Source organism: Sphaeramia orbicularis, chromosome 22, assembly GCF_902148855.1.
Source record: "Sphaeramia orbicularis chromosome 22, fSphaOr1.1, whole genome shotgun sequence".
Classification (NCBI taxonomy): domain Eukaryota; kingdom Metazoa; phylum Chordata; class Actinopteri; order Kurtiformes; family Apogonidae; genus Sphaeramia; species Sphaeramia orbicularis.
In genome coordinates this window covers 2025-29643 of record NC_043978.1, presented here as the reverse complement: position 1 = coordinate 29643, position 27619 = coordinate 2025, and the positions used below count along the sequence as shown (strand labels likewise).

General features: G+C 42.8%; 1 protein-coding gene across 2 annotated transcripts in view; it reads right to left on the bottom strand.

The window, feature by feature from the left end:
• Positions 1-22610, bottom strand: part of LOC115414402 (gamma-aminobutyric acid receptor subunit beta-1-like) — a 46737-nt gene extending 24127 nt beyond the window's left edge. For both annotated transcript variants that reach the window (XM_030127734.1, XM_030127733.1), the window contains exon 1: positions 22542-22610. In XM_030127734.1, coding sequence (XP_029983594.1) covers positions 22542-22589 — 48 coding nt within the window. In that variant the 5' untranslated portion in view covers positions 22590-22610. The remainder of the gene's footprint in view (positions 1-22541) is intronic.
• Positions 22611-27619: the final 5009 nt, after the last annotated feature.

Below are 27619 nucleotides of genomic sequence, written 5' to 3'. Positions count from 1 at the left end.
CCAGTTTTCGATTCCCATCTCTAATGCAGATACAGAGAAAAGAAGCTGAAGAAAACAGAAAATAAGGACAGAGTTAACGCATTTGTTAGTTTTTGTCTGTAGATGAATTTGTCTGCGACACTGCTCACAGAAGAACACTTGTACATGCTTCTGCTTTTTTGTTTTGTTTGTGTTTTTTTAGAAAGTTTCTGTCTCTGTAGAATGTTGGAAAGTGCGAACACAAGCACCTTTCCAAACTGCACTGAACGCTTAAAGCTGTGAGCGTTGATGATGCAGAGTTCTCCCTGAGGTTACCTGAGGTCGACTCAGGTCTGATGACGCTCAGAAGGACTCAGAGGAACATCTGCAATCTGCTGCACATCATAATGAACTAGGGATGGGAAGATAATCTGATACACATCGATACGCCGACACGCATGTGCACGATCCCAGTGCAGCGGTACAGAAGCTGTGAGTGAATGTAAAGTTTGGAATGATATCGTGATGCATCGGTTATTGAATGTTTGTATCGATAAAATTCAATACATTCAATAGAATATATTTTTACTCTCATTTCAAAGTGTTACTGTTTATTTGGGTAAAGTTTTTCTTTCCTTCAGACCCACGTTAACGTGCGCCGTAGATTCACAGATGTGTACAGTGTACACTAACAGTCTAAGCTCCGCCCATGGACTGAGCATGTGCAGATGTGTACAGTGTACACGACAGTCTGAGCTCCGCCCATGCACTGAGCATGTGCAGATGTGTACAGTGTACGATAACAGTCTAAGCCCCGCCCATGCACTGAGCATGTGCAGATGTGTACAGTGTACACGACAGTCTGAGCTCCGCCCATGGACTGTGGCACGAGCGCTGCAGATGAACACTGTAACGTCTGTATGTGAATGTGACAGACACAGAAGGAGGAGAACACATGTGCTTTATGAACGGGTACTTCTCACTATATGAACTGCATTAAACACTGCCGTTCAGACCACAGACACTTCCTTAAACAGTGTCATACTCATCCAACAGTACATCCCATAATACCTTGCGCAGGTGTCTCTTACAGTGACAGAACCTGTTTCTGTTTTTACCTTCATTACAAATACATTCAGCAAGGGAGCAAGAAGTTGAGTTAGAAACAAACAGAAAAAGGACTGTGGCAACACAGGCTGAACTGTTTCACTGACTGAATGTGAGGCACGTGTTCTGAAACTGAACTGAAGACACTTTGGAAAAAGTCATGGTTTTATTTGATAAATACATAATCAAGCTCATTAATTTGCACTGCATATATATATATATATATATATATATATATATATATATATACATATATATACATATATATACATATATATATATACATATATATACATATATATATATATATATATATATATATATATATATATATATATATATATGTATATATATATATATATGTATATATATATATTTTTTTTTTTATCAGAATGAATGTGTTGAATCAGAATGTGTTTAATTGCTCTGTATTGTGATTTGGGTGTGAATCATATCGTATCGCATTGCGTCATGAGATGCCACACACATATTTTTAATATATCACATCGGAGATGCTGTATTGAGATGTGTATCGTATCAGCCTTACAACTAAGATTCCAACCCTATAATGAACACATGTCAGGACAATCAACTACTGAAGTATGGAGGGTCTGCATGTGACATCACCGCTAGTGGAAGTCACTGTGGCTCCGCCCACTGAGTGGCAGAAGAGGGAGATGAGTGACAGCGTTGGCTTCAATCCTGTCTAAACTGAAGAACAATATTGAATCCAAAATGGGGCAGAGCTGTTGTTGGTTGGTTGTATTTTCAGGTTCTTAAAGCAGTGGGAGCTATCGTTTACAGACACCCAAAGACAAAGAAAAGAGAGGGAGATGGATCCACAAATCCAGGAAACCAAACCTAGATCTGTGGATCCTGTTTGGTGTCAGCTAACATTCAATGATGCTGTATTTTTGGGTCCAATCAGACCTGAAATGACCTATTGTTTTGGCTAACGGTCCTTCTTAGTGCAGCTCTTGGTTTTATGATCAGATCTTTCCTGGTTTTTGTCAACTTTCCCCCTAATATATACACTGAACAAAAATATAAATGCACAACTTTTGTTTTTGCTCCCATTTTTCATGAGCTGAACTCAAAGATCTAAAACTTTTTCTGTGAACACACAAGGTTTATTTCTCTCAAATATTGTTCACAAATCTGTCTAAATTTGTGTTAGTGAACACTTCTTCTTTGCTGAGATAATCCATCCACCTCACAGGTGTGGCATATCAAGATACTGATTAGACAGCAGGATTTTGGCACAGGTGTGCCTTAGGCTGGCCACAATAAAAGGCCACTCCAAAATGTGCGGTTTTATCACACAGCACAATACCACAGATGTCACAAGTTTTGAGGGAATATGCACTGGTCATGCTGACTTCAGGAATCTCCACCAGAGCTTCTGCCTGTGAATTGAATGTTCATTTCTCTACCATAAGCCATCTCCAGAGCTGTTTCAGAGAATTCATGAAGAAGACTGTGCGAGGAAAATGGTGGTCACACCAAATACTGACTGGTTTTCTGACCCCCCTGGACCACCCAATACAGTAAAAGTGCACATTTTAGAGTGGCCTTTTATTGTGGCCAGCCTAAGTCACACCTGTGCAATAATCCTGCTGTCTAATCAGGATCTGGATCTGCCACACCTGTGAGGTGGATGGATTATCTCAGCAAAGGACAAAGGAGAAGTGCTCACTAACACAGATTTAGACAAATTTATGAACAATATTTGAGAGAAATAGGCCTTTTGTGTACATAGAAAAAGTTTTAGATCTTTGAGTTCAGCTCATGAAAAATGGGAGCAAAAACAAAAGTCGTGCATTTATATTTTTGTTCAGTGTATATTCATTCATTCATACAAACATTGCCCAATCTGAAAAAGCCTGGCCAAACACTACACTGTAAAAAAAAAATCTGTAATTTAACAGAATTTTCACTGTTTATTTGACAGATTTTTCCTGTATTTTTAAGATACAGGAAAATGTCAATGAAATGACAAAAACAGACTGTGATTTTACATGTCAAATATAAAATAAGATGAAAAAACTGTAACTGTGAATAAGCATAAAATTTACATTTTTTTAAAGAATTTTTTTCTTTTTTCACAGATTCAAATATATTTACATATGTATCATAATTTCACAAATATTTATTTTCTATTTATGAGATTAAACTGTCAATTCAGAGTTTAATACTGTAAGAAAGAATAATAAAACCAGATAAAATTACTGACAATTAACCATAACAGCAGTATTTGTTCTGTCAGTTGAACCAGACTTGTTTGTTAATTGACAAATATCTTGTGTAATTACAGGAGGTTTCACAACAAAAATGCTGAATAAATGTATTTTTGTGAATGTATAACATGTATAAGCACTGATAAACTGTCCAAATACAGTTTTTATCAGTGGATTGGACAACTGAGTCTCACTGAAAATTATATGTATATATGGAATTGGATTGTTTGAATACATGAAAATATTCTTTATTAAAGATTAAAAAGTCAAAAAAAAAAAAAAAAAGCAAAATCTCATGTAAAGTTGGGGCAAAAAACTGTATTTGAATTATGGAAAATTACTGTATTTTTCTGAGATGGTTATTTTCTGTTATTTGACAGTATTTTTTAGGCGCCCCTGCTGCCAGAATAATGCTGTTTTCTTACAGGTTTATTTATTTATTTATTTATTTTTTACAGTGTATCCTAGGGTGACCAGGTGTCCTGCTTTGTGTGGGACTGCACAGCATTATGACCATTTTTTCCACGTCCCGCAAATTGAGATGATGTCCTGCATTTGATTGGCTGTGTCTGTCCAAAGTGCAGTCATCTCCCTCCAAACATGACTTTCATTTTATAGCAGAGACAGCGCAATCACCATTGGCTGTGTCCGCTGTCAATCAAACAACATACATGTGGGGTCAGGAGTCTATCAACCTGTCACCTGTGTCCTCCTGAGCTCCGCCCACTGACAGAAAACAAAGGCAAAAGCCTCAGACACAGACATGCATATACTGGAGGAAATCGTGGAAGCTCTGTGCAAAAAAACAGAAAATGCAGCTGCAGAAAAGACATCGGTGAAAGCGGTGGGGGATGATTCAGAGGGGGTTCTGAGGAACTACGTCAAACTCATTTTTCCATCACACACAGAGGCGAGTATGACACTGTATGTCTGTGATGTGTGGTCAGATTTGATCCATATTCCCTTGAACTATTTTTAAGTTTGGAGTTTGAACTGAGAGACTTGAGGATACAAAATATGCTTTTGTTATGTTTGTGGATATTTATTTTTTGACAAAATTCCACAGGATATTTACTTGATCTTATTCTATTTCTATTGCTGTGTTAGAATGCTAAATGTTTGACTGTTCTGTGTTTGGATGCACAAAGGTTTTAGGTTCTATAATGTCAGTTTGTCTGGAAGTGGAAACAGCTGTTCTAATATCGTCAGTTCTGCCTGTTTGTTTTATTGCACATAGATTAGTTTACCTTTGAGGGTTGAGAACATGTACTCAAATAAAAAAAAAATAATAAGCTGATTCTCTAAAAGGGTTTAATTACAATATTTGAAACTTGACTGTTCTTTTTTCACTTTTTACAAGTAGATTTTTTATTTTGTTTTGACAAGCAAAAAAAGTTGTTGAAACCTGTGCAAAAAAAAAGTATAAAATAAAAGCCTAGTGCAAAAATATGCATACTGTGTGCAACCAAATCAAATTGTTGTTATTCATATTTATAAGCTGGACAATAAGATGCACATTATTTAAAAATCTAGACTTGGTTTCAGCATTACGGTTATGTGTCCCACATTGTCCCACACAAACACACTCCTAGTCCCACATGTGGCTCATAAGCACCTGGTCAGCCTAGTGTATCCATAATATATGTCCAAATATTCATTCATGTTCTACAAACACTGCCCAGTCTAAAAAAGCCTGGCCAAACACTAACCAAATTAACTAACACATTTCTGTGGACAACACTGACAGTTTTGGAGGGAGCGGAGGATGACTTGTCCCAGGTTGGAGCTGAACATCGGACCAAAGAAAGTGTAAAGGCTCTTTTTAAACGGTGGACGGACCAGTTCCACTAAAGATGGAGGAATTGAAACCCCTGAACCCACCACACTAATGTTTTAAACCTGTCACTTACATCTAATTTATCAGAGGTGAGAAACCCCTGGGTCAGACTTAGGACCGCATATGAAAGCAGTGTCTGGTCTGTCAGACAGGGGGAGCTCACTGTCGGCTTACATTAAAAAAATGTCAACTTATTTAAACATAAATTCATCCTCCGTTCCTTTTTAAGAAAATGGTCAGTGAACTTATCGTACAAAGTAAACAAGAAAATGTTGAAATTATGTTAAATTGAAACAAGGAAGTCCAATGAGTGTGTTTTATTTACAGCGCAAGAAATGAACCAGTCATTTGGTCGTGGTTTGGGTCTGATTTCCCAGCAGAATGTGTGACGGTATTAAACTGAACTGTGTCAGTGAAGGAGCAGATCTGAAAACAGCTGTCAATCAAACTGGATTCAGCCTTTTGACTGATCCTCCAATCAGCACGTGGAATCCTGGTGTCCAGCCCGGCCAAGCTCCGCCCACAGCTCCATTCACCCCCAGAGACGCTGGGCATCCGGGGGCGGGACAACACAGACATGCAGTCTGACCGAAAACACCACATATGACAGTGGTCTGGGTCAGATTCAGGACCACATATGACCGTGGTCTGGGTCAGATTCAGGACCACATATGACAGTGGTCTGGGTCAGATTCAGGACCACATATGACAGTGGTCTGGCTCAGATTCAGGACCACATATGACAGTGGTCTGGGTCAGATTCAGGACCACATATGACCGTGGTCTGGGTCAGATTCAGGACCACATATGACAGTGGTCTGGGTCAGATTCAGGACCACATATGACAGTGGTCTGGGTCAGATTCAGGACCACATATGACAGTGGTCTGGCTCAGATTCAGGACCACATATGACAGTGGTCTGGCTCAGATTCAGGACCACATTTGACAGTGGTCTGGCTCAGATTCAGGACCACATATGACCGTGGTCTGGATCAGATTCAGGACCACATATGACCGTGGTCTGGGTCAGATTCAGGACCACATATGACAGTGGTCTGACTCAGATTCAGGACCACATATGACCGTGGTCTGGCTCAGATTCAGGACCACATATGACAGTGGTCTGGGTCAGATTCAGGACCACATATGACAGTGGTCTGGGTCAGATTCAGGACCACATATGACCGTGGTCTGGGTCAGATTCAGGACCACATATGACAGTGGTCTGGGTCAGATTCAGGACCACATATGACCGTGGTCTGGGTCAGATTCAGGACCACATATGACCGTGGTCTGGCTCAGATTCAGGACCACATATGACCGTGGTCTGGCTCAGATTCAGGACCACATATGACCGTGGTCTGGCTCAGATTCAGGACCACATATGACCGTGGTCTGGCTCAGATTCAGGACCACATATGACCGTGGTCTGGCTCAGATTCAGGACCACATATGACCGTGGTCTGGCTCAGATTCAGGACCACATATGACCGTGGTCTGGGTCAGATTCAGGACCACATATGACCGTGGTCTGGGTCAGATTCAGGACCACATATGACAGTGGTCTGGGTCAGATTCAGGACCACATATGACAGTGGTCTGGCTCAGATTCAGGACCACATATGACCGTGGTCTGGGTCAGATTTAGGACCACATATGACCGTGGTCTGGCTCAGATTCAGGACCACATATGACCGTGGTCTGGCTCAGATTCAGGACCACATATGACAGTGGTCTGGGTCAGATTAAGGACCACATATGACAGTGGTCTGGGTCAGATTCAGGACCACATATGACAGTGGTCTGACTCAGATTCAGGACCACATATGACAGTGGTCTGGGTCAGATTCAGGACCACATATGACCGTGGTCTGGCTCAGATTCAGGACCACATATGACCGTGGTCTGGCTCAGATTCAGGACCACATATGACAGTGGTCTGGGTCAGATTCAGGACCACATATGACCGTGGTCTGGGTCAGATTCAGGACCACATATGACAGTGGTCGGGGTCAGATTCAGGACCACATATGACAGTGGTCTGGGTCAGATTCAGGACCACATATGACAGTGGTCTGGCTCAGATTCAGGACCACATATGACAGTGGTCTGGGTCAGATTCAGGACCACATATGACAGTGGTCTGACTCAGATTCAGGACCACATATGACCGTGGTCTGGGTCAGATTCAGGACCACATATGACCGTGGTCTGGGTCAGATTCAGGACCACATATGACAGTGGTCTGGCTCAGATTCAGGACCACATATGACAGTGGTCTGGGTCAGATTTAGGACCACATATGACAGTGGTCTGACTCAGATTCAGGACCACATATGACAGTGGTCTGGGTCAGATTAAGGACCACATATGACAGTGGTCTGGGTCAGATTCAGGACCACATATGACAGTGGTCTGACTCAGATTCAGGACCACATATGACAGTGGTCTTGGTCAGATTTAGGACCACATATGACAGTGGTCTGACTCAGATTCAGGACCACATATGACAGTGGTCTGGGTCAGATTCAGGACCACATATGACAGTGGTCTGGGTCAGATTCAGGACCACATATGACAGTGGTCTGGGTCAGATTTAGGACCACATATGATAGTGGTCTGGGTCAGATTTAGGACCACATATGACAGTGGTCTGGGTCAGATTCAGGACCACATATGACAGTGGTCTGGGTCAGATTTAGGACCACATATGACAGTGGTCTGGGTCAGATTTAGGACCACATATGACAGTGGTCTGGGTCAGATTTAGGACCACATATGACAGTGGTCTGGGTCAGATTCAGGACCACATATGACAGTGGTCTGACTCAGATTTAGGACCACATATGACAGTGGTGTGGGTCAGATTCAGGACCACATATGACCGTGGTCTGGCTCAGATTCAGGACCACATATGACCGTGGTCTGGGTCAGATTCAGGACCACATATGACAGTGGTCTGGCTCAGATTCAGGACCACATATGACCGTGGTCTGGGTCAGATTCAGGACCACATATGACAGTGGTCTGGGTCAGATTCAGGACCACATATGACAGTGGTCGGGGTCAGATTCAGGACCACATATGACAGTGGTCTGGGTCAGATTCAGGACCACATATGACAGTGGTCTGGCTCAGATTCAGGACCACATATGACAGTGGTCTGACTCAGATTCAGGACCACATATGACCGTGGTCTGGGTCAGATTCAGGACCACATATGACCGTGGTCTGGGTCAGATTCAGGACCACATATGACAGTGGTCTGGCTCAGATTCAGGACCACATATGACAGTGGTCTGGGTCAGATTTAGGACCACATATGACAGTGGTCTGACTCAGATTCAGGACCACATATGACAGTGGTCTGGGTCAGATTAAGGACCACATATGACAGTGGTCTGGGTCAGATTCAGGACCACATATGACAGTGGTCTGACTCAGATTCAGGACCACATATGACAGTGGTCTTGGTCAGATTTAGGACCACATATGACAGTGGTCTGACTCAGATTCAGGACCACATATGACAGTGGTCTGGGTCAGATTCAGGACCACATATGACAGTGGTCTGGGTCAGATTCAGGACCACATATGACAGTGGTCTGGGTCAGATTTAGGACCACATATGATAGTGGTCTGGGTCAGATTTAGGACCACATATGACAGTGGTCTGGGTCAGATTCAGGACCACATATGACAGTGGTCTGGGTCAGATTTAGGACCACATATGACAGTGGTCTGGGTCAGATTTAGGACCACATATGACAGTGGTCTGGGTCAGATTTAGGACCACATATGACAGTGGTCTGGGTCAGATTCAGGACCACATATGACAGTGGTCTGACTCAGATTTAGGACCACATATGACAGTGGTGTGGGTCAGATTCAGGACCACATATGACAGTGGTCTGGGTCAGATTCAGGACCACATATGACAGTGGTCTGGGTCAGATTCAGGACCACATATGACAGTGGTCTGACTCAGATTTAGGACCACATATGACAGTGGTGTGGGTCAGATTCAGGACCACATATGACAGTGGTCTGGGTCAGATTAGTGGTGTCCAGATCAGATCCAGGTCACATGTGGGTGTGCAGTGTGAACACAGCCTTAGTGCTGATGTGCCCTTGGTACTGCAGACTCAGTACCAGGCTGAACCCACTGCAGTGTTGGTGCGTGACCTAATTCCTCCTCACATCCTCATCCATCTGTGGGTGCAGACATTAGAAGTGAAGGTCTGGGTGGAGGATCTGTGCAGTCTGCAGACCTGCACCTCAGGCAGTGGAGCTGAACAGTCTGTCCACATGTGATGCATGTTCATCCCAGGTGTTTAGTGTCAGACTGCAGTGAAGCTCAGCTGACCCTAAAATGACTGCCATTAAATGCTCAAATCTGTTCAGTTGTTTTCATTTCATTGACTCCAAATGTGTTGGAACACGTTCATCTCTCAGACCAGTTGGTTCAGAATCAGTTTGATCCCAGATCAGTGGACTGGATGTTGTTCACTTCTCCTCCATTCCCGTGTCTGTGTTTGTTCATTCCATCTCTGCTCAGTGCATTTGTCCGTAGACGCTCAGCGTCCATGCACTTCAATGGGACTGAGTGGAACTGGTTTAAAACCACTACAAACTGGACCAGCGGTGGAGAAATGCCAGGATGTTGTCCCGCCCCCGGATGCTCGGTATCTCTGGGGGTGAATGGAGCTGTGGGCGGAGCTCGGCCGGGCCGGACGCCGAGCTTCTGCGTGCTGATTGGATGATGGGTCCAAAGGCTGAATGTGGTTTGATTGACAGCTGTTTTCAGATCTGCTCCTTCACTGACACAGTTCAGTTTAATACGTCACACATTCTGCTGTGAAATCACAGAAACCAAATGAACTGTTCATTTACTGACCTGAAAGAAAACACAAGCATTGGACTAACTGGTTTACATTTAACTTAATTTCAATGTTTTCTTGTTTAGTTGGTATGAAAAGGTCACTGAGCATTTTTACCTCCACCAAGGAGGTTCTGTTTTTGCTGGCGTTGGTTTGTTTGTTTGTCAGTGTGCAAGGTAAGTCAAAAAGTTATGGACGAATTCCAGGAAATGTTGATACAGGCACAAGGAACAAATGATTAACCTTTGGTGTGTGTGTGTGTGTGTGTGCGGGGGGGGGGGGGGGGGGGGGGGCAACTGATCTGCCGTGGCGGGGGTCTGCGCTCTCCGAGTGCTTTTCTAGTCTTAAGAAGGAACGGAGGGACGAATTTATGTTTAAATTACTTGACAATTTTTTTGATGTAAGCGACAATGAGCTTCCCCTGTCTGAAAGACGAACAGCTGACACTGGTGTTCATGGATGAAGAACACTGAGCATTAAAGCAGCAGAGTCTGCAGGACCGACAGGAGAACCCTCCCAGGTTTCAGACTGAGTGCATCAGGTTTTCCTCCAAGGACTCCGGTCCGACACAGAAGCAAACACAGCTTCATTTCTGCTGTGTGGTTTTTTATTTCAGTCTGAAGAACAAACCCAGTCCACAGATCCATGCAGTTCAGAGCAAGGTTATTATCGTTAACGAAAACGAATGAAATGACGAAACTAGAATTGTAAAAACATTTTCGTTAACTGAAATAAATAAAAACAATAATTAAAAGAAAAAACCATAACTAACTGAAACTGTATTGTGTGTTTACTAAACTAACTAAAACAGATAAAAATTCTGGATCAAATTCCCTTGGTTTTGGTCTTTGTCAATGTCAGATTGATGTTCAATGGATTTCTTTGTCTCTCTCAGTTTTCTGTGCTGTCTCCATACGACACTTTTTGCTCCGTCACTTGTGTTCACTTGTGGTTTCCAGTCGTCTTCTGGTCCCCACTCTACCTGGAAACATGGAGACTAAAGCAGCAGAGTCCTGTCTGGGATTGATTTGAATAGGAGCACAGAGAAGAAGAGAAAAGAGACCACTGAACTACAACTGAACTACAACTGAACTACAACTGAACTACAACTAAACTACAACTGAACTACAACTGAACTACAACTAAACTACAACTGAACTACAACTGAACTAAAACTGAACTAAAACTAAACTACAACTGAACTACAACTGAACTAAAACTGAACTACAACTGAACTACAACTGAACTACAACTAAACTACAACTGAACTACAACTGAACTAAAACTGAACTACAACTAAACTACAACTAAACTACAACTGAACTACAACTGAACTAAAACTGAACTAAAACTAAACTACAACTGAACTACAACTGAACTAAAACTGAACTACAACTGAACTACAACTGAACTACAACTGAACTAAAACTGAACTAAAACTAAACTACAACTGAACTACAACTGAACTAAAACTGAACTACAACTGAACTACAACTGAACTACAACTAAACTACAACTGAACTACAACTGAACTAAAACTGAACTACAACTAAACTACAACTGAACTACAACTGAACTAAAACTGAACTACAACTAAACTACAACTGAACTACAACTGAACTAAAACTGAACTACAACTGAACTACAACTGAACTACAACTAAACTACAACTGAACTACAACTAAACTACAACTGAACTACAACTAAACTACAACTGAACTACAGCTGAACTACAACTGAACTACAACTGAACTACAACTAAACTACAACTGAACTACAGCTGAACTACAGCTGAACTACAACTGAACTACAACTGAACTACAACTGAACTACAACTAAACTACAACTAAACTACAACTGAACTACAACTGAACTACAACTGAACAACAACTGAACTACAACTGAACTACAGCTGAACTACAACTAAACTAAAACTGAACTACAACTAAACTACAACTAAACTAAAACTGAACTACAACTAAACTACAGCTAAACTACAACTAAACTAAAACTGAACTACAACTAAACTACAACTAAACTACAGCTAAACTACAACTGAACTACAACTGAACTACAACTGAACAACAACTGAACTACAACTGAACTACAGCTGAACTACAACTAAACTAAAACTGAACTACAACTAAACTACAACTAAACTAAAACTGAACTACAACTAAACTACAACTAAACTACAGCTAAACTACAACTAAACTAAAACTGAACTACAACTAAACTACAGCTAAACTACAACGAAACTACAACTGAACTACAACTAAACTACAACTAAACTACAGCTAAACTACAGCTAAACTACAACTAAACTACAACTAAACTACAGCTAAACTACAACTAAACTACAACTAAACTAAAACTAAGCATTTAGAAAAAAAACAAAAATCTAATAAAAACTATCAAACCTGCTCTAAAAACTAATAAAAACAACCTGAATTAGAGAAAAAAAAGTCCAAACTAAATGAAACTAAACTCGAATGAAAAATCCAGAACTATTAGAACCTTGTCATACAAAGCTTGTTTTGTTTCTGACTTTGTCACGATGTATTTGGGAGAACATCCAAAGCCAATAAAAGTCAACACCAGCACTCCAACAGATATTTTAAAGTCTTAGTCTGAGCTGATCCAACCCAACCGATACACCGCTGCAGTCTACGCTGTTTATTAGAGTGGATCACAGCAGATTCATTTTAGAGGTGGTGGTGGTGGGGGGGGGGGGGTGCACAGATTTTAGCCACTGGAGCTGAATGTGGGTGCGTATTTTTATTTTTAATCCCAATCATCATCACCACACTGGTTTATCCAGGTGTGTCCAACCACAGGATGACAACAAGAGGTAACAGGACCATGACTGACCGACCGACTGACCGACCGACCGACCGACCGACTGACTGAATGACTGATTGCCTTTGTCTCGGTCTCATCAGACCACCAGATGTCTCAACTACAGTGTTTCAGCTGGAAAAACATTTAGTGAAGACATCCTGTGTTTGTCCAGTTTCCACATGCACTTAAACTGTAAAAAAATATATAATTTTTTCACTGTTTATTTTACAGATTTTTCTTGTATTTTTCAGATACAGGAAAATATCAATGAACTGACAAAAACAGGCTGTGATTTTACATGTCAAATGTAAAATAACAGGAAACAACTGTAACTGTGAAGAACCAAAAAATTTCCATTTTTTAAAAGATTTTTTTTTTTTTCACAGAAAAATACAGTTAAAATACATTTGCAAATGTATCATAACTTCACAAATATTCATTTTCTACTTATGAGATTAAACTGTTAATTTAAAGTTTAACACTGTAAAAAAAAAAAAAAAAAAAAAAAAAGATAATAAAACCAGCTACAATTACTGACAGTTAACAGTAACAGAAGTATTAGTTCTGTCAGTTGAACCAGACTTGTTTGTTAATTGACAAATATCTTGTGTAATTACAGGAGGTTTCACAACAAAACTGTTGAATAAATGTATTTTTGTGAATGTATAACATGTATAAGCACTGATAAAGTGTCCAAATACAGTTTTTATCAGTGGATTGGACAACTGAGTCTCACTGAAAATTATATATATATATATTTATAGGGAATTGGATTGTTTTAATACATGAAAATATTCTTTATTAAACATTAAAAAGTCAAAAAATATGCAAAATCTCATGTAAAGTTAGGGCAAAAAAACTGTATTTTAATTATGGAAAATTACCGTATTTTTATGAGATGGTTATTTTCTGTTATTTTATAGTATTTTTCGGCACCCCTGCTGCCGGAATAATACTGCTTTTTATCAGTTTTTTTTTTTTTTTTTTTTTTTCTATAGTGTAGGTCTGTATTCTATTGCATGTCTGCATATAATTATATACAAAGATATTATAGATACATGTATAATTTTATATAATTTTATTATTTTAATTTTTTGTATCTATATTATACCTTATAAATCAACAGTCGTCCAGTCCAGTCTTACTCATATAACATCACATCTGTCTGTTTTTTGTGCTGTATCGAGGATCCTCTGTTCTACTTTAGGAAGGAGCCGCTGACATTAAACCCCTACAGTTGATCATTAACAGTGAAGGGTTTGAACCCCTCCTTTAAAGACCCCCTCCCCCACCAGAACCATCCAACACATACATTCTGTTTGACTGGTTGGTCTGTAGCAGAACTTCAGTTTACTTCCACACTTCTTTATCAGACAGTTCTTCCACACCAGTTACCTCTGTTCATTTATGTATATATATATATACACACACACACACACACACACACACACACACACACACACACACACACACACACAAACACACATTTTTTTAACAGTTTCTGCAAATTCTTTAAACTGTGACATAAATTAAAGGTGGGGTGTGATGTGTTTTCCTGGAGCATTTTGTACTATGTCCCTAGAGCTAGACCCTGTGTCTGGGGATCGGGTCGTCCAGCCCCCTGCCGTCGACTGCCACCCAATCCACACTGCACCCGGCCCCTACGCCTCCCTCAGTGGGTGGTGAGTCCACCAGAGGGTGGGCCCACGTCGCTCCTTCAGTCTGTGCCCAGCCAGGCCCCATGGGCATAGACCCAGCCACCAGGCACTCACTTCTGAGCCCAAACCCCGGGCCTGGGTGGGGCTCCAGGGTGGGGCTCCAGGGTGGGGCTCCAGGGTGGGGCTCCAGGGTGGGGCTCCAAGGCGGGGCCCCGGCTGTGCTGTGCAGGGCAATGTTGCGGTCCTTAGTTCTTTCTTCTTCATAGAGGCTTCTGAATTGCTCTTAGTCTGGCCCGTCACCCAGGACCTGTTTGCCATGGGAGACCCTACCAGGGGCATAAAGCCCCTGACAACAGAGCTCCTGGGATCATCTGGGCGCCCAAACTGCCCCACCACGGTAAGGTGGCAGTTCAAGGGCTCGCTGTATGGGTCAGCTGTGGTTCAGAAGGAGCTGAGGCAAAAAACGAAGCTCTGGATTTACCGTCAGCCCACGTTCAGACCCTCACCTGTGGTCATGAGCTTTGGGTCAGGACCAAAAGGACCAGATCCAGGATACAAGCAGTCCAAATGAGTTTCCTCCGTAGGGTGGGTGGGTCCACCCTTAGGGATAGGGGGAGGAGCTTACAGTAGAGCCGCTGCTCCTCCACATCCAGAGGAACCAGCTGAGGTGGATCAGACATCTGGTTCAGATCCTCCTGGACTCCTCCCTGGGAAGTGTTCTGGGCATGTCCCACCAGGAGGAGGAGTCTGAGGAGAGGGAAGTCTGGGCACCCCTGTTTAGACTGTTACCCCCGTGACCTGGCCCTGGATGAAGTGGAAGATAATGGATGGATGGATTTTTTACTCTGTTCCTTAAAATCCCCTTCACACCCTGATTACAACCACTTAATTAACTTCTCTAACCCAGGGCTGTCAGACTCATTTTAGTTCAGTTCCACATTCAGCTAAATTTGATCTGAAATGGGCCAAACCAGTAAAATAATAACGTAATTATATATGAATAATGTCAACTCCAAACTTATCTCTATGTTCAAGAGTGGAAAAAGTAAATTTACATTATGAAAAGGTTTCCATCTACAAACTATCCTTTCAAACAATGTGAATAACATGAACAAATGGAAAAAATCAGTGTAATTTGAACACTATTCTGCCTCAGTTTATCATTTCCACATGTACATTAGAACTTACAGATCACAGTGGATCCACAAACACACAAAACATTTAATAACAGACAGAATATCGGTAAAATTGTACTTATTTCTCTTAAAACATTTCAGGTTGTTCATATTTGTTCAGGTTATTCACATTTTTTGCAAAATTACACTTTGTTTTAGTGTAAATACAAGAAAATATTTACATTTACAAAGAGAAAAATTTGGAGTTGTCATTATTCACATGTTCTTCTGATAGTATTTGACTGGTCCTGCCCACTGGAGATTGAATTGGTCTGAATGTGGAACCTGAACTAAAAGGATTGTTCATATCTTCAGTGTAATTTTTGCATTTCACAAATTCATCCCCAGGGCCGGACTGGACCCTTTGGAGGGCTGGATTTGGCCCCCAGATGCCTGTTTGACACCTGTGTTCTAATATAAAAATAAAAAAATGTAGTCACCTGTGGAACGGACAGGACTGAAAAAACACCCTCCAATCATTTTAACCGACCCATCCATTTGCCCCTCCCCCCTCTGTTCGTACCCCTCTTCATTCATGAATTGTTTGTTGTCAGAGGTTTGGAGCAACTGGTACAGGAAACTGTTCTGTCGGGGGGGGGCAGAGTGAATGACGTATGCATGGGTGGGGGTCAGAGCTGGTGAACTGGTCCTGTTCAGCGCTCATGAACCCTCAGGAACTAGCATTGTGTGTGCTAGTACTGTGGAGGCGTGGCTTCAGGGGGATGTCTGAAGAAAGGGGGCTGGACTTTTGAACGGAGTATTTTCAAAATGTAGCTGTTGGAACCGTTTTTCTAAGATCCCCCCCCCCCCTTAACCAGATCCTGTTGAAACTGAAAGTCTCAAATAAATAAGTATGATCCAACTTTTCAACACTGACCAAAAACAGCCTCTGACTGAGTTCGAAACAGAGTTAACTCCACTGACCCAGTGTTAATTCTACCATCCCAGTGTTAACTCTACTGTCCCAGTGTTAACTCTACTGTCCCAGTCTTAATTCTACTCTCCCAGTGTTAATTCTACTCTCCCAGTGTTAACTCTACTGTCCCAGTGTTAACTCTACTGTCCCAGTCTTAATTCTACTCTCCCAGTGTTAATTCTACTGTCCCAGTGCTAATTCTACTGTCCTGGTGTTAATTCTACTGTCCCAGTGTTAATTCTACTGTCTCAGTGTTAACTCTATTGTCCTAGTGTTAATTCTACTGTCCCAGTCTTAATTCTGCTCTCCCAGTGTTAACTCTACTGTCCCAGTGTTAACTCTACTGTCCCAGTGTTAAATCTACTATTCCAGTGTTAATTCTACTGTCCCACTGTTAACTCCACTGTCCCAGTGTTAACTCTACTGTCTCAGTGTTAACTCTACTATCCCAGTGTTAAATCTACTGTTCCAGTGTTAATTCTACTGTCCCAGTCTTAATTCTACTGTCTCAGTGTTAACTCTACTGTCTCAGTGTTAACTCTACTATCCCAGTGTTAAATCTACTGTTCCAGTGTTAATTCTACTGTCCCAGTGTTAACTCTACTGTCTCAGTGTTAACTCTACTATCCCAGTGTTAAATCTACTGTTCCAGTGTTAATTCTACTGTCCCAGTGTTAACTCTACTGTCCCAGTGTTAACTCTACTGTCCCAGTGTTATCTCTACTGTCCCAGTGTTAACTCTACTCCTTTGTCATGGCATCCTCCTCCTGTTTCCATGACAACCCCTGCATCTACTCACATACAGGTGGAAAGGAAAAGTCAATACAAGCCAAGAAAGACAGACAGACAGACAGACAGACAGACAGACAGACAGACAGACAGACAGACAGACTAATTGTGCTGGTTCTGTCAGAAGTGTCCATCTTTCATGTCCCATGTGTTGGACCAGTCCATGTGTTGGACCAGTCCATGTGTTGGACCAGTCCATGTGTTGGACCAGTCCATGTGTCCAGTGGACAGACTTACCCTCTGTGCGTCCTGTTGGTGCATCACCTTTAACCTTCCCCCTTCCTCTTCACACATTCACATCGGACCTCCAGTCCAGCTCAGACCGCTGCTTTCTTCAGAAATGTTCTGATGACTCAGCAGTTGTCGGTTGTATCAGAGCGGGGGGGGGGGGGGGGGGGGGGGGGGGCAGTACAGGGACCTGGTTCAGGACTTGGTGGACTGGTGTGACCTCAACCACCTCCAACTCAACATTTCCAAGACCAAGGAAATGGTTTTGGATTTTAGGAGGAGGCGGTCCAAACTGGTACCAGTCCCCATCCAGAACACAGAGGGAGGAGCTGTCTCCAGTTCCAGGTACCTGGGAGTCCACCTGGACCAGTTGGACTGGTCCTGTCAAATGGAGACTCTGCACAAGAAGGGCCAAAGTAGACTTGATTTCCTACAGAGATTCTTTCAACAGGTCCAGTCCTCTTGTGTGCAGCTTCTCCCAGACGGTGGGGGCTGCTGTCCTGTTCTTTACTGTGGTGTGTTGGGGGGGGGTGGGGGGGGGGGGGCACATTTCAGACACAAACAGACTGAACAAACTGATGAAGAATGGGACTGGACTGGACCCAGTTCAGCTGGTGGATGGGCTGAGAATGCTCAGGAAGCTGACCCACTGCACCACCTTAAGGTGTTCAGGGAGAGCACCTTCAGCCACAGACTGACCGACCCCCCTGCCCCCCCCCGGTCCAGGACTACCAGGTCCTGCCTGCTGCCATTAGACTGTTTAATATCACTGTGCAATAAATGACTGTATGCTGTGCATACTATAGGTGTTTGGTTTTACTGTATTATTTACATGACTTGTGTATATATATATATATATATATATATATATATATATATATATATATATATATATATATACAGTCGTCCTCAAAATTATTCATACCCCTGCCATTTTTTGTAACTTTTTGTTTTTGTGATGAAATGAATGAGTTTCATCAAGTTTGTTTGTGACTTATATGTGATACACAAGTGAGGAAATAAGAACAAATGATACTTGGAGAAATACTTTATTTCAGGAGTATTTTATTAGTGTCACAACGGGGGGGAAAAGAGAGGACTCAAATGCACGGTACTGAAGGGAAAAAAACACAAGTTTATTTAACATAAATGAAAACAACACAATGGGAAAAAATAAAACCTAACACAAAACCTGGGTAAGAGTCCGTAGAAAAGATGAACAAATGTCCGGGTTATGGAGAGGAATGGAGCGGAACAGACCAGCGCTGCATGGCTGCAAACCTAAGCCTTAAATAGCCTGAAGGTAATTGGCTGCAGCCATGCAGCGCCAGCAGGTGAGTCTGATGATGATTAGGAGAAGGAGGAGCTGAGAGTCACACAGGCACAGATCCTGACAATCAGAGGATTTCCAAAAAACACCATGTTCAAAATTATTCATACCCTAGGTTTATTAAGTCCAAAGTCTTTTCTTAATAGTCAGTAGAATAGCCTTTGTTCTTGATAATGGTTCCTGTAAGTGTCCACAGGTTCTCTTCTGTCTCCTGTGGGGTTTTGGTCCACTCTTCCAGGACCAAAGCCTCCAGCTGGGTCCGGTTGGATGGTCTCCTACCCATCACGCTAGTCTTTGGCTCCCTCCACAGATCCTCTAAATGATTTAGGTCAGAGCTTTGACTGGGTCATGTCCTTGAACCACTACTGCACTACCTTGGTGGTATGCTTGGGGTCAGTGTCCTGCTGGGACGTCCAGTCAGGACCAGTCTAGAGTTTCTCAGCAGACACTTCCACATTGTCATCCAGGATGTTGATATAATCCTCCTTTTTCATGATGCTCTGTATCTTGATGAGGTTCTCGGTGCCACTAGCAGAAAAGCAACCCCATAGCATTATGTTGCCACCACCATGCTTGATGGTTGGGGCTGTGTTCAGCTTGCGTTCTTCTCCTTGCTTCCTTCAGATGCAGTCAACATCCATGTGGCCAAACAACTCCATCTTTGTTTCATCAAATCACTGGATTGATGACCAAAAGCTTGGATCTTGGTTAAGAAGAGCTCTAGGAAATGCCAGATGAGCCTCCTGATGTTTCATCCTGAGTCATGCCATCTTCCTGTGTCTGCATCCATGGAGAACTCCTTTGTGCAATACTGGCTGGATGGTTGTCTGTGATACCTTCATACCTCGGTTATTTTGGTGGCAACATAATGCTATGGTTATAACCTATGATGCTAGGATGCTTCTCTGCTAGTGGCACTGGAAACCTCATGAAGTTACAAGGCATCATGAATTTAACATAATCATATCAACGTCCTGGATGACAGTGTGAAAGTGCTGAGAAACTCTAGACTGGTCCTGACTGGACGTCCCAGCAGGACACTGACCCCAAGCATACCACCAAGGTAGTGCAGCAGTGGTTCAAGGACATGACCCAGTCAAAGCTCTGACCTAAATCATATAGAGGATCTGTGGAGGGAGCTAAAGACCAGAGTGATGGGTAGGAGACCATCCAACCGGACCCAGCTGGAGGCTTTGGTCCTGGAAGAGTGGACCAAAACCCCACAGGAGACAGAAGAGAACCTGTGGACACTTACAGGAACCATTATCAAGAACAAAGGCTATTCTACTGACTATTAAGAAAAGACTTTGGACTTAATAAACCTAGGGTATGAATAATTTTGAACATGGTGTTTTTTAGAAATCCTCTAATAAAATACTCCTGAAATAAAGTATTTCTCCAAGTATCATTTGTTCTTATTTCCTCACTTGTGTATCACATATAAGTCACACACAAACTTGACAAAACTCATTCATTTCATCACAAAAACAAAAAGTTACAAAAAATGGCAGGGGTATGAATAATTTTGAGGACGACTGTATATATATATATATATATATATATATATATATATATATATATATATATATATATATATATATATGTGTGTGTGTGTGTACAGGGTGGGGAAGCAAAATGTACAATATTCTGAGGCAGGGATTGAAAGACAGTGTATGACCAATTAATTTATTGAAAGTCATGAGAATTTATTTGCCACAAGAAAATGTCCATAATAGAAAATGTTTTTATTCTATGTGTCCTCCTTCTTTCTCAATAACTGCCTTCACACGCTTCCTGAAACTTGCGCAAGTGTTCCTCAAATATTGGGGTGACAACTTCTCCCATTCTTCTTTAATAGTATCTTCCAGACTTTCTGGTAATAGTTTTGCTCATAGTCATTCTCTTCTTTCCATTAGAAACAGTCTTTATGGACACTCCAACTATTTTTGAAATCTCCTTTGGTGTGACGAGTGCATTCAGCAAATCACACACTCTTTGACGTTTGCTTTCCTGATTACTCATATGGGCAAAAGTTTGTGAAAAGGTATGGATAATAGTGTTAGGTATGATTATGACATCAGTATACGTTTGGGTTCAAAACAACTGACGTAGTGTCTGCTGAGAAAAAAACAACTAAATGTTCAGTGTATATTTTGCTTCCCCACCCTGTATATATATATATATATATATATATATATATATATATATATATATATATATATATATATATATATATATATATACATATATATATATATATATATATATGTATGTATGCACACAAAACCAGTTCTGTCAAGTCAGGTTTATTTCCACTCACATTCCATCATATGTTTTTTTTTCTTTTTTTGGTAAATGTTCTTGGTTTTCTTCATTTGATGGAACTGTTACTTTAAAAACTGTGAATCTAAATCAGTCCAAACCATCTGAACATCAACAGTTTATTACTGAGATCCTTTCCAAGGCTTTATTTAAATACAGTTCACCTGTTTGTCTGTGTACTGTCTGAGTGTAGAGGGGAGCATGAAGACCTACAAACCTGCACAGACCACTACCAGGACCACTGGGGCGGGGGGGGGGGGGGGGGGGTGTGTGGGTGTGGTCTGTGGTGGCTCAGGGTCAGGGTCTGCCTCAGGGTCTGGCTTGGGGTCTGGGTCAGGGTCTGGGTCTGGCTCGGGGTCAGGGTCAGACTCAGAACCTGGTGGACTGGGTCAAAGTGGACCTGGTCCTTCTGCAGGTCTAAGTGGACCTGGTCCTTCTGCAGGTCTAAGTGGACCTGGTCCCTCTGCAGGTCTAAGTGGACCTGGTTCCTCTGCAGTTGAGGCTCATTCTGTCTGAGGACCACATGTGTGTGCAGTCCTGTCCCTCTGAGTCTGTCTGTCACCACAGCTTTAATGGGAGGGGCTTCAACTGTACCCGTTTAACATCCACTGGAAAAGTCCAACGGAAAAAAACTCCTGGAAAACTGTCAGCAGTCAGTCTGTGCATGCACCAGTACATGCACCAGTACATGCACCAGTACCAGTACATACACCAGTACCAGTGCATGCACCAGTACATGCACCAGTACACGCACCACTACCAGTACATGCACCAGTACATGCACCAGTACATGCACCAGTACCAGTATATACACCAGTACATGCACCAGTACATGCACCAGTACACGCACCAGTACCAGTACATACTCCAGTACATGCACCAGTACCAGTACATACACCAGTACCAGTGCATGCACCAGTACATGCACCAGTACCAGTACATGCACCAGTACACGCACCAGTACCAGTATATACACCAGTACATGCACCAGTACATGCACCAGTACACGCACCAGTACCAGTATATACACCAGTACATGCACCAGAACCAGTATATACACCAGTACATGCACCAGTACATGCACCAGTACACGCACCAGTACCAGTATATACACCAGTACATGCACCAGTACCAGTACATGCACCAGTACCAGTACATACACCAGTACCAGTACCAGTACATACACCAGTACCAGTACATGCACCAGTACCAGTATATACACCAGTACCAGTACCAGTACCAGTACATGCAGGTAAACTTACCATGTTGACTTCAGACACCATGTCAATGCTGGCGATGTCTATACTCATACCGACGTCTACAGGAGCCCCTGAAAAAGACAGAAGATCAGAGAGGACAGAAAGACACACACCTGTCCAATATAGACACACACCTGTCCACTAAAGACACACACCTGTCCAATATAGACACACACCTGTCCACTAAAGACACACACCTGTCCAATATAGACACACACCTGTCCACTAAGACACAGCACCTGTCCAATATAGACACACACCTGTCCACTAAAGACACACACCTGTCCAATATAGACACCACCCTGTCCAATATAGACACACACCTGTCCACTAAAGACACACACCTGTCCAATATAGACACACACCTGTCCACTAAAGACACACACCCTGTCCAATATAGACCACCACCTGTCCTACTAGACAGCAACACCTGTCCACTAAAGACACACACCTGTCCAATATAGACACACACCCTTGTCCAGCTAAAGACACACCACCTGTCCAATAGACACCACCTGTCCACTAAAGACACACACCTGTCCAATATAGACACACACCTGTCCAATATAGACACACACCTGGCCACTAAAGACACACACCTGTCCATATAGACACACACCTGTCCACTAAGACACAACCTGTCCACTAAAGACACACACCGTCCATATAGACACACACCTGTCCACTAAAGACACACACCTGTCCACTAAGGACACACACCTGTCCAATATATGACACACACCTGTCCACTAAAGACACACACCTGTCCATAATAGACACACACCCGTCCAATAAGACACACCACTGTCCAATATAGACACACACCTGTCCACTAAAGACACACACCTGTCCAATAAGAGACCACAACCTGTCCACTAAGACACACACCTGTCCAATGATAGACACACACCTGTCCACTAAAGACACACACCTGTCACATAAAGGACACAACCTGTCCAATATAGACACACACCTGTCCAATATAGACACACACCTGTCCACTAAAGCACACACCTGTCCACTAAAGACACACACCTGTCCAATAATAGACACACACCTGTCCAATATAAGCACACACCTGTCCAATATAGACACACACCTGTCCACTAAAGACACACACCTGTCCAATATAGACACACACCTGTCCACTAAAGACACACACCTGTCCACTAAAGACACACACCTGTCCAATATAGACACACACCTGTCCACTAAAAGACACACACCTGTCCAATATAGACACACACCTGTCCACTAAAGACACACACCTGTCCAATATAGACCACACCTGTCCAATTAGACACACCTGTCCACTAAAGACACACACCTGTCCAATATAGACACACACCTGTCCAATATAGACACACACCTGTCCACTAAGACACACACCTGTCCACTAAAGACACACACCTGTCCACTAAAGACACACACCTGTCCAATATAGACACACACCTGTCCAATATAGACACACACCTGTCCACTAAAGACACACACCTGTCCAATATAGACACACACCTGTCCAATATAGACACACACCTGTCCACTAAAGACACACACCTGTCCAATATAGACACACACCTGTCCACTAAAGACACACACCTGTCCAATATAGACACACACCTGTCCACTAAAGACACACACCTGTCCAATATAGACACACACCTGTCCACTAAAGACACACACCTGTCCAATATAGACACACACCTGTCCACTATAGACACACACCTGTCCACTAAAGACACACACCTGTCCAATATAGACACACACCTGTCCACTAAAGACACACACCTGTCCACTAAAGACACACACCTGTCCAATATAGACACACACCTGTCCACTAAAGACACACACCTGTCCAATATAGACACACACCTGTCCACTAAAGACACACACCTGTCCACTAAAGACACACACCTGTCCAATGTAGACACACACCTGTCCACTAAAGACACACACCTGTCCAATATAGACACACACCTGTCCAAGATAGACACACACCTGTCCACTAAAGACACACACCTGTCCAATACAGACACACACCTGTCCAAGATAGACACACACCTGTCCACTAAAGACACACACCTGTCCAATATAGACACACACCTGTCCACTAAAGACACACACCTGTCCAATATAGACACACACCTGTCCAATATAGACACACACCTGTCCACTAAAGACACACACCTGTCCAATATAGACACACACCTGTCCACTAAAGACACACACCTGTCCAATATAGACACACACCTGTCCACTAAAGACACACACCTGTCCAATATAGACACACACCTGTCCAATATAGACACACACCTGTCCACTAAAGACACACACCTGTCCAATATAGACACACACCTGTCCACTAAAGACACACACCTGTCCAATATAGACACACACCTGTCCACTAAAGACACACACCTGTCCAATATAGACACACACCTGTCCACTAAAGACACACACCTGTCCAATATAGACACACACCTGTCCAATATAGACACACACCTGTCCACTAAGACACACACCTGTCCAATATAGACACACACCTGTCCAATATAGACACACACCTGTCCACTAAAGACACACACCTGTCCAATATAGACACACACCTGTCCAATATAGACACACACCTGTCCACTAAAGACACACACCTGTCCACTAAAGACACACACCTGTCCAATATAGACACACACCTGTCCACTAAAGACACACACCTGTCCAATATAGACACACACCTGTCCACTAAAGACACACACCTGTCCAATATAGACACACACCTGTCCAATATAGACACACACCTGTCCAATATAGACACACACCTGTCACTAAAGACACACACCTGTCCAATTAGACACACACCTGTCCACTAAAGACACACCTGTCCATATAGACACACACCTGTCCACTAAAGACCACACCTGTCCCTAAAGACACACACCTGTCCAATATAGACACACACCTGTCCAATATAGACACACACCTGTCCAATATAGACACACCCTGTCCACTAAGACACACACCTGTCCATATAGACACACACCTGTCCAATAAAGACACACACCTGTCCAATATAGACACACACCTGTCCACTAAAGACACCACCTGTCCATATAGACACACACCTGTCCACTAAAGACACACACCTGTCCAATATACACACACCTGTCCACTAAAGACACACACCTGTCCAATATAGACACACCTGTCCACTAAAGACACACACCTGTCCAATATAGACACCCACCTGTCCAATATAGACACACACCTGTCCACTAAGACACACACCTGTCCAATATAAGACACCACCTGTCCAATATAGACACACACCTGTCCAATAAGACACACACTGTCCAATAAGACACACACCTGTCCAAGATAGACACACCCTGTCCACTAAAGACACACACCTGTCCAATATAGACACACACCTGTCCACTAAAGAACACACCTGTCCAAAAGACACACCACCTGTCCAATAAGACACACCACCTGTCCCACTAAGACACACACCTGTCCACTAAAGACACACACCCTGTCCACTAAGACACACACCTGTCCAATATAGACACACACCTGTCCCCATAAAGACACACACCTGTCCAATATAGACACCACCTGTCCATATAGACACACACCTGTCCACTAAAGACACACACTGTCCAATATAGACCCGACACCTGTCCACTAAGACACACACCTGTCCACTATAAGACACACACCTGTCCCTAAAGACACACACCTGTCCATATAGACACACACCTGTCCACTAAGACCACACACCTGTCCACTAAGACACACACCTGTCCACTAAAGACACACACCTGGTCCACTAAAGACACACACCTGTCCATCTAAGACACACACCTGTCCACTAAAGACACACACCTGTCCCACTAAAGACACACACCTGCCAATATAGACACACACCTGTTCCAATATAGACCACACCCTAAAGACACACCCTGTCCAATATAGACACACACATGTCCGATATAGACACACACCTGTCAATATAGACACACACCTGTCACTATAGACCACACACCTGTCCACTATAGACACACGACCTGTCCACTAAAGACACACACCTGTCCAATATAGACACAACACCTGTCCACTATAGACACATCACCTGTCCAATAGAGACACCACCTGTCCACGTAAAGACACACTCTGTCCAACTATAGACACACCACCTGTCCAATATAGAACACAACACCTGTCCATATAGACACACCCTGTCACTTAAAGACACACACCTGTCCATAGTAGACACACACCTGTCCAATATAGACACACACCTGTCCACTAAAGACACACACTCTGTCTAATATAGACATACACCTGTCCACTCAAGACCACAAACTGTCCAATATAGAACACACACCTGTCCACTAAAGACACAACACTGTCCAATAATAGACGACACATCCTGTCCACTAAAGACACAACCCTGTCCAATATAGACACACACCTGTCATATAGACACACACCTGGCCCACTAAAGACACACACCTGTCCATATAGACACACACCTGTCCACTAAAGACACACACCTGTCCACTAAAGACACACTGTCCAATATAGACACCCACCTGTCCACTAAAGACCACACCTGTCCATATAGCACACACCTGTCCACTAAAGACACACACCTGTCCAATATAGACACACCCTGTACTAAAGACACACACCTGTCCAATATAGACACACCCTGTCCATATAGACACACACCTGTCCCTAAAGACACACACTGTCCACTAAAGACACACACCTGTCCACTAAAGACACACACCTGTCCAATATAGACACACACCTGTCCATATATACACACACCTGTCCACTAAGACACACACCTGTCCATATAGACACACCTGTCCAATATAGACACACACCTGTCCACTAAAGCACCACACCTGTCTAATATAGACACACACCTGTCCACTAAGACCACACACCTGTCCAATATAGACACACACCTGTCCACTAAAGACACACACCTGTCCAATATAGACACACACCTGTCCACTAAGACACACACCTGTCCAATATAGACACACACCTGTCCAATAAGACACACACCT